The 14,011-nt window shown below is 40.5% G+C and overlaps 2 protein-coding genes across 3 annotated transcripts; one reads left to right on the forward strand and one right to left on the reverse strand.

The window, feature by feature from the left end:
• Positions 1 to 163: 163 nt before the first annotated feature.
• Positions 164 to 13,493, reverse strand: LOC124412222 (exosome complex component RRP45). 2 transcript variants are annotated; one of them, XM_046891926.1, is made up of 9 exons: positions 13,329 to 13,493; positions 13,026 to 13,120; positions 12,735 to 12,957; positions 12,400 to 12,617; positions 12,090 to 12,317; positions 11,850 to 11,983; positions 11,592 to 11,674; positions 11,207 to 11,406; positions 164 to 174 (listed from the first exon to the last, which is right to left on the reverse strand). In XM_046891926.1, exons 1-8 carry the CDS (start codon positions 13,392 to 13,394, stop codon positions 11,221 to 11,223), a joined length of 1,233 nt encoding a protein of 410 aa, XP_046747882.1. In that variant the 5' UTR covers positions 13,395 to 13,493; the 3' UTR covers positions 164 to 174; positions 11,207 to 11,220. The 2 variants fall into 2 exon arrangements, with proteins under 2 accessions (XP_046747882.1, XP_046747881.1); XM_046891925.1 differs by lacking the exon at positions 164 to 174 and adding an exon at positions 10,349 to 11,057 and having other exon boundaries at positions 11,280 to 11,406.
• LOC124412223 (histone deacetylase complex subunit SAP30 homolog) lies at positions 8,471 to 9,992 on the forward strand. The gene is made up of 3 exons (XM_046891928.1): positions 8,471 to 9,302; positions 9,438 to 9,671; positions 9,787 to 9,992. The coding sequence occupies exons 1-3, from the start codon at positions 9,132 to 9,134 to the stop codon at positions 9,913 to 9,915; spliced, it is 534 nt and encodes a 177-aa protein (XP_046747884.1). The 5' UTR covers positions 8,471 to 9,131; the 3' UTR covers positions 9,916 to 9,992.
• Positions 13,494 to 14,011: the final 518 nt, after the last annotated feature.

Raw genomic sequence — 14,011 nt, forward strand, 5'->3', positions numbered from 1 at the left:
AGCTACTACACACTACTGCTACTACTACTAATACTACCAACGCAATTACTTTGCTACGCCGTTGCGACGTCGTCTGTCCTCCTCTTGAGCCGCGTATGTATATGTTCACACTGCAGCGCGACGACTGTAGCGCAGAAAAAAGACGGAGAGACGGATAGAGAGAGGAAAACTTTTCTTCGCTTATTTTTCCCCCCCGTTATTTGCTGCTGGTAAATTCTAACCGCACAAGGCAAAAGAAAAACGTACTAACGGCGGTGACGTTGACGTTGACGTTGCCGTAAATCCAGCTGGTTTAGACGAAACGCGGTATAAAGTACGAGGAAGGAGGAACGAAATAAAAATTTTCTCTTTGTCGTTCTCTCTCTCTCTCTCTCTCTCTCGCTAGCGACCGACCGACCGGCGGCACCTATTACGCGCGTATGTACGGGACGAGGAACTCACACAAACGACCGGCGTCGGGCTTGAGCGTGTGTGTCGGGGACGCGGCGTTGTCAAGTCGAGCTTTCACTAGCCGGTACGCGTACACCGCCCGACGCTCACAAAGGAAAATCCAACCAGCCAACCCGAGTGCTGGAAATCCAGGGTAGGGATGCCCGGAGCCTGCCACCGCGGCTCGGGCAACGCTGCCTGCCTTCCTTCTTTCTGCCGATCGAGAACGTCTAACCGCCGGTGGTAGAGGGGCTGAACCCTTCTCTACCCTTGAAACTCGAGGTCAAATTTTAGGCAGAGATTTCTTACCATATTTTTACTGACTTGTTGTTTTTTCGATGTTTGTTTTGTTTTAATCATTTTTTATTTCATCTTTAACCCGCCCCCTTCCCACTCTATTTCGACATCTAGATTATTTGACTATTAAACGAAAAAATATCGAGTATCCGCGCGAAGCGATTCTCACAACTCTCGCCACGAGACGCTGGGAGTTGAGAAGAGAACCGAGAATCGAGTAACGATGTACGTTGTGTGGGGCCTGGAAGTGCGGCCATCGTTCGATTGCACGTATTTGAAACTCCCAAGACGTATAAAAATTGAGACGAGCGATGATTGAGGATTGAAAAATTTTGTCGTTTTTTTTTTTCTTTCTTTTTTTTCTCTTTACTTTTTCATACGGATCGAAAGTGAGTGTAGGAAATGCGTGTGTAGAATTCGGCTGGGTGTACCGGGTCAGTTGGAGCGAGTCGGAGGCAGCGCGAATCGAAGAGAGAGGAGAGAACAGAACCGGGTCCGGGTCAATAAGACGCGGAGAGGCAAGCGGGCGCCGCGCATTCCCAGGGCCAGCAGCAGCAGCAACAGCAGGAGAAGGCAAGAGGGAGAGAGAGGCAGGAGGAGAGAAAAAGAGAGAGGTGGAAGCCAGGGTTCGTTCGTTCGTTCGTTCGTTCGGTTTCGGCGTCGTAGGCGTCCGTTCGCCCGAAACTATACGATCTTTGCCGAGTCTAGCCGAGGGGCGAAACGCGAGTCGCGCGCATGCGCGTTGGCACGCACGCCTAGCGTAAGTCTAGCCAACCCTTCGCCCTGCTTCGGTGCCGCCATGTTGCGGCGTCCCTTCTTCTCCCGACGAAATGCAATGCTAGGATGAAACAGGGTATAGGGTTCAGGCAAGGATACGTGCGCACGTTGGTATACTGCGTTCGACGAAACAGCGATACTGTTTAACTCGACTTTACGACCTAACGGGGAGGAGAAGGGAGAAGAGACGTCGAAAATTAAGGGCGGGGAGGCACGTCAGGGGAAATCGCAACCGCGTTGATTTCGGGATTATAGGCTTATTACTAATGGAATTGTTGATAAGACACACACACACACACACACACACACACACATAATGAAAAGAATAAGACTATAACGGCAAAAACGCTGGTGTTGCACAAAAATTTGATGGGAATCGACATCGTCGCGCGAGGGTCTATTTGAAAATATCTTTTATTATTCGATGTGTCACTTGCACAGTCGGTAAGTATAATTAATAACGCGACGATGACGTTTCGTGCAAGGTTGCGGGTTTTGAGCCATGTGTCTCGTCTGGTTTTTCCACGCGATGATATTACACTTCCCGCATTGTAACGCATCGAAAAACATTAATTGCATGGAGGGTACGCCGTTAACGATCGAAGTGCTCACCTTCGTATTATGCGACTACAAATGATATGAAGAACTGGACGAAAGCCTTACGAACAAGGCGAAAATGGTCCACGAAAAAGCAATGGTCAGAATTACCGAAAAGTTCAGTGAAATGTGAAAGCGATCATGAAACCGTGAACAGGGGAAACGGAACGTAGTGACATTGTCCGGAGACTGGTGTTCGAAAAAAAACGCATTCAGGTACTCGGAAATTTCTGGGAAGGTAACAACTTTTCGTAAAGGTATAATAATGCCTGGTTTATACCTGTGTTTCCTCAAATCCTAACGCCGGTTTCCCCGGGGTGCGTGGTTCCATTCGGGAACTCGCAATGGCAACGTTGTGGATCACGGATCGCAGGTGCTACCTACGGAAACCTACACTTATACCGTTGCCCAAGCGAACCCAACAGAAAGAGGGAGCGAGAGAGGAGAGGAGAGGAAGCGAACACGCGTTGTTCAAAAATGACTCGGCCAACCGGGACCCAACGGACCGAGCCACATGTTCCAGACCGTCTCTAGCCCGCGTTTTTAGAGTTTATTGAATAGAAAAAACAGCGCCGACATACCTCGCAGTCTCTAGCACTTTACGTATAAAATGTATATTGCAGATTACGCCGAGATGGAAAGGTATTCGTATTGTTTTTTTTTTCTTTTTAATTAATAAAAAAAATTCCTACTTTCCAATTCACCTGCGATTGCACAGGCATCGATTCCTCCTTTGTTTCATTTCCAAACTCTCCACTGTGTCTTTATCCGCCAGGGCAACGAACCGTGCATGTACGTACAACGGGTGAAGAAGAAAAAAAAAAATTCAATGTCAGTGATTCACTTAGTCGCGTAAACGTAAATCACGTCTACTATTCTCAATAAGATTCCTCAGAACGCGAAAATTGTCAAGTTAATTACTTTAGGGCTTAGCAGTTAATAAGTGGAAGAAAAAGTAAAATTCAAAAAAAATCTCAATGCATATTTGCAAATGCGAGTAAACGTTGGCGCCTTGCATTTAAAATGTGTTTCAACACGTACATACATTAAGGCTTGTACAGATAAGACAAGACGTATCAACGGCACAACGATGCAGTACAGACAAAAACATTGTCATCAGTTAGTGTTAAGACTTGGGTTTTGTTCCGGTAACGTGATAAGTAAGGATTAGTGAAATTCCGAGTGCATCGTACAAAAAAACATTTGTAACAGGCCACCGCACGTCTAGGATATAGTTAGTCGCCGAAACGGATTTCAGAGTATGAAAAGTGTAGAAAACAGATCGCACTCTTCGAGATGTAAGAATATAAATTTACCTTTTTGCAAAGCTGTAATACAATAGAGCCTTCTTTTAAGAACGCACGCTCGCAAAAACTTAACACCCTTTGTTTTGTTCAAATAGAAGTACACAGGTGAAGTATTTGTAACCAATCGGACCTACTTCATCTACTGTGTACGTACACCGTACACGCTTGTGTAGTGAAAAAACATAACAGATTTGAAAATAGAACGAATGAAAATCATCGCGATCGATATCGTTGTTCATTATACGTTCGTTTATTCATTTTTCAATTTTTTCCACTAAATAGACATGAAGTAGAGACGATGATCGGGATTGCGGGAAGCAAAAAATATCATCAGAATGTTACCGTGACTCGGGCAAATTTCTACTACGTGCATTTAGCATCGAAAAACTTTGTGTTCGTGGCTATGGATAATTCAATATTTCACAGACTGGTGGTTCGAAGAATACGATAGAGAAGAGAAGAGAAGAGAAATAAATGCTTTTTTCAACTTGGTTATCTGCAAACTTGGCATTATATCAAAGGCATATTACGGATATCATTCAACTGTGAAAGGTCTCTTTTATTTCTTTAGAAAGAACTCCCGAGTCTTTTCGTCGTATATAAAGGCGGTGGCTCTGACTAAGACGAGCTAATTGGAGTAATGTTATTCATTTTCACCTACAAAACATCGTTTAAAGCTGACGAATCGCATTACTAATTCAATCAATATCCAAAAATACAATGCTTTTTCAGAGCTAATAACAATATACACAAATCTGAATATTAGTTGACAATACGTTATAATGACTGTCGGTTCACGAAGGGATTTCATTTCCGCTGTTGGGGTCGATCAATGAAAATCTAGGAAATTGTTTGACACGAAGAATCATTTTTAACGGCGGCAGGGTCCCAGAACGCACGTAACACTAACTTTTGAAATTTGTAATATCGGATCATTGTAACGTAGGTTAAAAAAAAAGTCTAATTTGTTTGTGCACGCGCATCTCGGTTTGAATAGTTTTACGAAATTGGGAGTCGAGTAATTATGCATTACTGAAACCATTGAACGCAGTTGTGAAAGGATTACGTGTACGCCACATGTTATAAATCTATACAGTCAAACAAATGATTCAAATTCAACTCGGGTATTGAATTTTGCGGTTAAACTTCCACAACTTCTAAATAAAAGCGCAAGCTAATGGCCGCGCAAGAGGCGCATGCGCGCCATACGTGAAGCATATATAGAATATTCATATCGACATACTTGAACGGAATAAATACAACGACCTATTGTGACTTAAATGCGCAGCAAATTGCAGTGGGTGTAAAACCTTGGCAAGAAAATTTAAGGTTCGTAAAACTAAGCGAAATGCGTAAACATCGAAGAAATATTCATCAGCCCGGTCGAATTTCTCTCACGACCAACGTAGTACGTAAGGTTCGTTCGTTCGCGTCGATTCGTCCGTTCCACGATTTTGGTTGGACAATCGCAACACATGGCGGACGAATTCGGGCTCTGTCGACAATTTCCGGCATGCGAACGCCAGGACACGAGCTTGTCGAGAGACCAGAATCGAAAGGAAGTGAAATGTATTGTTAAAAAAAGAAAAACAAAAAAAAAACACAAATTTATATTATAAAAAAAGTAATTGTTCGAACAGGAAATGAGAAAAAAAAAACGGAATTGTTGCGAAAACATGCAATCGAAATCCCGCTTGTTAGAACGCTGAAATTCACGACGAACACGATACTTCTGTCTCTATCCTTCGTTATTTATTTATATGTATTTATTGTTTTTCATTTTTGCATTCTTCATTTTCCCAGTATTTCCTTTCTTTTATACAACTATTTTTACCTCTGATCTCTGTACGAAATGCGCTATCATCTGTGTTGTACGTGAAATATATAGACGTGTGCATACACGTGGTTTATCGTGTACGCATGTACATGTTATTTTTTATGATTATTGTATTATTTTTTTCTCTGTTTTTTGCCTCTCTTTTACTTCACGCGCACTCAAACCTTCAACTGCAATTAGTTCGCTTTTACTACAGCGCGGCGACAACAACAATAAACCCCGACGAACGTCACACGATTTATTGGAAATGGCTGCCGCCAGGCTTCGCTCGGCTCGAAGTGTTTCCTCAAGATGGCAGCAGCTGTCCAAAGCTAAGAGCCAAGAGCCTAGAGCCAAGAGCCGAGCTGCGCCAGGCACGAAAAACGTGCACGCACGTCGCACGTGTGTGTGTATAACGCGTAAAATACGTGTTGTATGGTTGTGTGTCGTATACATAGGTATAAATGAAAAGTGCTGCGTTGCGCTAGCGCAGCAATGGTATACACACCGGTGTATGTACATACATATTTGATCGTACAAACAGGCATAGTTACGTAGCTTCTTACAGGCTAACCAGAAATGACTGTTTATGATTTTTAGAGATGGCTTACGGAGCAGGGAAACCGACTGCAGCGTTTCGTTCGGGATACTGTAATTGATTTTACGGAGAAGATAAAAAGATGGTCGCCATTTAACGCCCTAACGCTTTATAATGATACAGTCGGTTTCAAAAACCATGTCGAATATACTTATAATCGACTTTTATACAAAGACAATACGTCCTTTTTCGTAAAAATTGAAATGGTATAGTAATAGATTATTTTTCATAATACGAGTTAATACGATATCAATAAGTATTTTAAGCTCATTAATTTTCACCGGATGCAGCGAGATGAGGTGTGACATCTTCGGAGATAAAACGGTTTACGACAATACTTTACCAAGTAATTGCCTCTGCAATGGTTGTTATTCCAGTATTTCGTAGTTATCGCTTGTAAGAAGGACGTTAATGCAACGAAGTTCTTATTCCTCTCTTCGCTTTCTTGTTGGATGTAATCCAATGTCGCAATTACGAAACTCTCGCATGTGTGAGCGAGATATAAATTTGCATATGATACATTCGACGAGTAAATTCACACGTATTGTAAGAATGGACATGTTTACATAAAAGTACATATATACACCTAAGAGACAGATCTAGATTGTGGTTGTCTTAATCAAATGATGCATACTTTGTGTTTATTTAAATTAAAACTACAGGTATTACTACAAAAATCATCGAAACAAATTCAGACTCTTCCGACCATGTAATATCGAGACGGAGAAATAAAAATTTGTTGAAAAAAAACAAATATCAAAAAAGATGTCGAGGTAATCATTAACGGAATTCAGTACAGAAATAAAACTGAGAACCAAGCATACGATCATATTTGACTGTATGAAGAAGAAAAAAAAATCCGAATCCCGAATTCGAATTTCTCTGATTCGTGTGCAAGACGACGTTATATGTCAGATATAAAAAAGAACGCCGTTATGCCAGTCAATAATAGTAAATTTCGGAGCAACGTAACATCGAAAGCAGCAATCGGTATCACGTAATTTGTTCGAAACGGACGTTACAAAGTACAAGACTTTTATACTCGTGATAAATTCCCGGTTCTCGGTTTTGAGCTTAGGAATTTGTAGGATAAGCAAAATGGACGGAGAGGAGGAAGGGGGGGGGGGGGGAGGGGCGAAGAGGAATCGAAAGCCGAGACAACGCACAAGGAAAATAAAAATTCATATTCAGAAGGTATACCTAGCGACAGCTAAGCGTGCAGCTTGCATATAGAGACGCGTTTATGATACGAACGGTACACATTGATTGCATCTCCGTTCCCCCTAGCCGCTCATAGCGTAGAGGCCAGAAGCTACTTGTTCTCGTCTCGTCTCGTCTCGTCTTTTCTCTTCTCTTCCCTTCCCGCCCCGTCGTCCTCCTTACCGACCGCCTAGTCATTCGTTTTGCTAGTAATAAGATCGCATCACGATGCAATACGCGACGACAATGGAGTTTATCCTATGTCGCATGCAGCGCGTATATGGAGAAAACAAGGAATCTACGATGCTAGGCAGGGCTGGTGTAATCAGCCGCCCTGTACAAGTTTGACAGAGGCGGTGATGCCGCGGTAGTAATTCGCCCGCAGGCGGGAAAACGTAGTTGCCCGAAATTACAATGAAGGAGGCGTTATTTACGAAATTGATGACTGAAAGTGGGTCTCGATTTTAGTAAATCACACATAGACGTGACGTTATTTGAGAAATTCCGGTCACATGATCGGGGAGCATCGTACGCTTATTTTGCGAGTATACGACGGTACGTATAAGACCGTATATGCCAATGCATAGCGTAAGCAGGTAAATGGATTCAGGGTACGCGGAGCACGTAGCCTTGGCAGGTCGATTTAACAATAAAGGAACGCCCGCGAGGTTAATTCTCTTCGATAATTATAATCGTCGATGAAAATCCGATTTTTTGTCACATCGCGAGATAGGATTTCAGCTACGTGGAAAAGCCGAGACGTAAAAGCAGAGAAAAATAATATATCTCGGCGTATCTCTGGGCAGCCATTTGCTATGACGGTTGTGTGGAAATAAAACGTACGATCAAACGAGGCACATCATCACTTTAATATACACTTTCTTACGCGGCACAACACTGGCGAATTATTTCTGCATATTGATTGTTAACAACTACAATCTGTCAATATCTCTAAAGAAAAATATCGGGTTTTTCTTACCTGAACAGTCTTCTACAGCTAAAAGGATTCTCAGCTTCGAATATCGCGACCCCACGCCACTTATGCGGCATATGGAAGTATACGGGGAAAATCTGCATCGCCATTGGTTTATTTCAGATAAGCCGCAAAAAGTAAGCCAATCAGCGCCGACCTTTTACGTTTTGAAGCGTTTCTTTTTCCCCCCCAACAAAATGTCCGCCGGTCAAAAGGGCGGGAGAAACGATAGGTAACAAACAAGTTACAAATTTTACACACAAGCTTTCGAGTTCGAGTGTAAATAATTTAGCATAGTAAATGAATGGATAAAAATCGTTTTTGCATGATAGTTTCGCATTTTTATACACCCAGCATCGCATTAAACACGAGTTAAAATTACGAGGTCAAATGTTAATTGTTATAGATGTCGCTAGCTACCAAGGTTGGAAACAGGGAGTAATAATTTTTACCTGTCTTCTGAATTCGGAATCGTTCGGGATTCCGAAACGAAATACGACGCACTGCGCTGGTTGGACGAAAGCCGTGCGATGGTTGTGTGCGTGTGCGCATGGCTGCATTGTGTGCGAGAGAAACCGAGAGAGTGTAAATAAGAATAATATACATATTTTAGCGAAAACGCCGATGTGGCTGTCGAAGTAAATTTTTTTTTACCAAGAAACTCTCATTCTCAGTAAGATATTAATTCACCACCGCGAAGTAGCCTCATCTGTAAACAATTCGTGTTCAACTTACCGATTACGTCGTCGAGGTTATAGTCAATAAAGCGTATAAAATATTGTTCGAAACGAAGTTTTGCGCCGCATTATCAACCTGTCGCTATTCAACCTACCGACGATATTTCTCTCGTCCAGTACACAAAATGTTCTTCCGCTGCTATTCTAATGCCAGAAGACAGGGACCGGACCGTCATCTGGTCAACCATTTCGCATAAAAGACCCAACAATCATTTAAAATATTTTGTAATTACCTAGCGGTGATTGTTTGATCAAAGTCACGTCACACGTTGCATCAATCGGCGTCGGATAAAATGTCCGTCTGAAACAGATAGCACTGCATTTAGCATCAAACTCATGTGTCTGAATTATCTCTGATAAGTCTGTTAATTGTCTGGAAAAAAAAATTTCACCGCTCACAATGAACGGCTTTAGCACCGGGGAAGAAGACTCGAGGGGTGCAGCGGATCAAATTTGTTGCCTGGTGGACGAGGGAGAGAGATGTACTCGCCCTACCAGCAACGCCTCGTACAGTAAGAGAATTCAGAAAACCGTCACTCAGAAACGTCTCAAGCTCAATCTCGACCACATGGTACGTGCTCAAACATTTGTACAGAAGTTATAGTCGCTGTTCTCGAAAGATTTTTGATTCGTGTAAAGTATCGATCTGCTAAAGCTGAAATATTGTTCTCAGCGGCAATTTCACGTTGCTTCTTATTTTTTTTAGGCCCGTCACATATACATCTGCGAGTATCATAAGCAAGTAATCCTCTGCGCCAGGTCCAAGCAGCAGCAACAGCAGCAACGCAGGCGGAAGGAGTCTGAAGAGGATTCGGGTGAAACTGATAACGATCTGCCAGAAGCTGACCTTTTTCAGCTTCAAGTCGGAACTTTGCGCCGTTACAAACGTCACTACAAAATCTCAACACGACCTGGACTGAACAAAGCTCAACTAGCAGATGTAAATTGAATTTTCATAATTTATCATGTTGAAGAATCATATAATCGGTTATAAAGGAATGTGGAGAAAGACGATGAATTTCAACTGATGCTTATTTTGCTTTGGAACGTTACAGACGCTCATGAAACATTTCAAGACAATTCCTGTCGTGGAAAAGGAAGCCCTCACATTCTTCATATTCACCGTTAAGACTAATGCTAACAAGTTAGATCAGAAGAATGGATTGACCAGTGAACCTACGTAACATGGAGTTGACTCTGTGTCGTCTACACTTACATTTGAAATCGTATGGCAAGGTATATCGAATGGATCGCTTTCGACGTAAAACTAAGATAGATTGATAGCCCTAGAAACATAATGAAAATATTTAAATCTAAATGTGATATTTATTTTCCCTCAATTCTTATGATTGAGATTATTATATTATATATGAATGTATTTTTAATTTATTCCTAAGAATATAAATATCCACTTTTCAAACTGAGTAAAAAAATTCGTGATACAAAATAATAATTTATCCACTTCAATTCTATGCAATCGAACAGATTTCAAAATTAATTTTTTTGTAAATACGCGAATTCAACGTATCCATGTTTGGAGGTTTAAAAAAACGATTTACTTTGAAATCGATCTATACAATAAGAATGTACATTATATCATGGTTCTGCCTCGTTTTCCAAACTTCAATTCGTTTTACTTGAGTAATTCAGTGTAAATTCTTACGGGAAAAAATCAAATAACGTGAAGTGCAATAATATCGACGAATTGAGGGAAAATGTTTGGTGATATTGAATTTAGATACGAATATGAAAGAACTTTATAGGGGAGAGGCCGGCAAATTGAGCCCCTGTACGTTCAAATGGGATTTGAAAAAATGTCGATAACGCTTGAAACGTATTTTTAGGTCAAGACAAAAAAATGAAGTTGTCGAAATTCGCCTGTTATTCCTCCCTCAAGGGACCCATTTTTCCAGCCACTCCCCTACAAAATATTTGCAGATAAGATTTATGGTGTACCATATTCAACGCAGATACATTTTTACAAAAACTTATTGCTTTTTCACTTCCTTTTGCAAAAAGTTTTCCATTTCCGTGTATGTCTTCACACAATCTGAGTTTGCTGATTGTGAAATAAAAAATAGAATAAAAATTGTGTACAGAGCAAACAGTTCATATCACAGATTCTTCGTAATTTTAATTCATGTATCATCACAAGCTTTGAACTCTGTCAAATGTATCAATGCATGTTCTGAAACGGGGAATAAGAGAAATTGTCACGTGAAGATGAATGCAAAAAATGTTCGGGATAATATTTTTCTATTAAACTACATGATATCATTTTTGCTGACGGTTCCCGTATCTTCCTCTTCGCTGTCGTCACCCAAATCTGTGAAAGTATTACTTGTGAAATATTTTTGCATGATTAGGTAATAAGCAGTTCCGTATGCAGTGTACAGTTTTCAAATTTGAACTAGTTTAAGAAAAAATGCAGTCACTAAACGTAATAATTTAAAATTCTCGATATGAAATGCTTACAAGTATATTCCAAACTAGATCAGATTTTTTTTTTTTTTTTTTTTTAAATTTGAAAAATAACAGCAAAGGTTACCTATAGCGTCCAACACTTTTTTCTCTGGTTTCGTTTCCTGCAAGACTTCAATATCTTCGATTTCATCATCAGAGGATTCCTCGGATGCCTGCCAAGTATTAGGGCCTCCTTCTCCGACTGATTTACTCTGTTACAAAAATAATAACACAACTTTCAAGTCACGAAAATTATAGAGTGCGAAATAAAACATGAAACTTGGTAAAAATTGAAGTTTAGAATGTTAAGCTCAATATATCAGGTCGAATCGTTCGAGTAAGTAAAAATGAAGTATGCCAATTTTGTCATTAACAACGAATACAAGAAAATGTGCACCATATTGGTAATGAGCTCAGCAGATCCATGCCCAAGTGTATTGATATTGTCATCCTCATCTTGGAAGTCACTGGTCTCCATATCTGAAATCGAAATTTTACAAAATCCAAATTATAGTATAAATAACAGCAAATGCGATATTAAAAGTTTTCAGAGAGTGGGAATTTTCGATATCTACTCGAACCGCTGATCCGTTACGAAGTTTGATTACCAAGCTATAGTAAACATCAGTAATGTGACCTAGGCCACAAATCTCACCACTTTTGGGGCTACTTTTCCCAGAAATCCAGTGTGCAAGTTTAATACTGAGCTTGGGTGTTGTCATTGCCGTCAATTTTCCGAATGTAATGCACTCCTTCAATCGGCATACATCGCTATCTTCTTTGTTGTACCTGAAATTGAAAAAATATCACAATTGTTGACCGACGTAAGTTTTTACCAAGATTTACATTCCAGTTGCAGAAACACTTTTAAACTCTTGAAATCAAGCCAACCTACTTTGCTTGGACATCTTGCTGTGCTGCATTTCTAATCTGCATAACTAATTTGTTAGCATAATTAGCTGCATGGGGTGAAATGCTCGGTACCACATCAGCCGTAACAGATGTCTTGCCCAAATAGCAGAGCTGCAAACTGCAAAGCTCTCTGTAAGAGTTTAATCCTAGTGTCAATTGCGACGCACCTACTCTCTCTTCCATATAAGTAGGATCCATAACAATTTGACCACTGAAAAAGATTAAAATACTTTTAGCTTGAAGTGAACTGAGAAATGACCATTTGATCATAAATCAACAAATTCTCTCTTTACCTTTCAAAGACAATAAACGAAACGCATACTGGATAGTGATGTAACGTCAGCGGAAGCGGATCTTTCTCGGCAAACGAGTGGATAGTTATTGAATCACCAGTGGTAGTGACATCCGGTCTGTGAAAATGTGTCAGGGCAGCTAGGATAGCAATTGAAGCGCAATCAACAAGGTTGCCATCGTGATTGAGAATGTTGACGTCTACCCGCAGGTTCCATACCTATGTAAATCATTACTAACTTTCCAGCATTTTTACATTATATTGATAAAGAACTTACTGCAAATCAATTGATGCAAAAATATTCTTTTCGAGTTAATTAAGCTCCATTAAAATCACCTTCTCATCTGCCACGATACAAAGAGACTCCAAGTCGATGCATCTAGAGTCTTTGAAGCATTTTTCCAACTGCCTGTTAACTTGCATTGCAATTTCAGATTGTCTGCCGGCTTCAAAGTGTGGGGCAGCTATAGGATTAAACTCCACATTGATATGTAGCATGCCTTCATTTGGACGAGATGCCTTGGGCTGCTGAATGTCGCAGGAAACTTGGGCAATCGCTCTGAAAAATTAATGAAATGTGAATGGAATACGAATTTTTAGGCAGTGGCATAGTATGTAACGCCTTACTTGGTTTCGCCCAGAGCTACATGACAACAGCCCCAGTTGGCTCCAAAATGGATTTCCACAGGACGAGCTTCCAGTAGTTGTCGTCCATCCAAACGCTGAATAAGATAATTAGAAAAACCTATTAATGATGGGTTAGAAACTGGTTATCATAGCAATAAATTTGTTCCAACCGTGGCGGATATACCGACAGAATCGCTTTGATAAGGGTTTGAAATACGTAGACTTTGCAAACTCAAGACCAACTATAAGTGGAAAAAAAACGTGATCTAACAAGAGGTTATGAATACTGTAATTCTGACTTACCGTATCTTCGGCAATTGCTCTATTTATAAAATTTCGTTCACAATTTGATAACGGTGTTTCCCTCATTGTTTATAAATTTCGTATGAACGCTTTCATATAATTTATTTCAATTACTTTATAAATACATGACAACAATTTGTATCTGATCACCGACTTGTTCGAAATTCGAAATTCAAACGAAAAAAAACTGCGAACCTTACGAAATGTACTCCGCGGGTAAAGGTTTAGTGAGGAGAATTGGAGGCCGGAGGAAATTGCAGTATTCTGCTATGCCGACGCGATTTTCCATTGCAATTCCATAAGACGGGCCGGTAAGTACAGAGCGATAAAATTGTTCCCCAAATATTAGCCCACGGCCGAACGATTTACGTTTATAGGTACATTTTCAGTCACGCTTTCGTGATCAGATGAAAAAAATTGTACGTGACTAATCTGGAATCAGTCTGCGATATTTGTTGCCAACGCTTGAGCAAAAGTTGAATTTATATGCGCATGGTTCGTGTATCTCGGGTTGCATCGTCAAGGCGATTCTCAATTAAACTCAACTAAATTAAAAGTAAAATGTCAACTTTTTCACAAAATAACAACACATGAAGCTCCAGAGAAAGAATTTTTTACTCAGTAACGAGAAACACTCGGATGCTTGATGTCGAACGGCATTAGATCTGAAAGGCAGACGTGGT

This window comes from Diprion similis, chromosome 11 (genome assembly GCF_021155765.1).
Source record: "Diprion similis isolate iyDipSimi1 chromosome 11, iyDipSimi1.1, whole genome shotgun sequence".
Taxonomy (NCBI): domain Eukaryota; kingdom Metazoa; phylum Arthropoda; class Insecta; order Hymenoptera; family Diprionidae; genus Diprion; species Diprion similis.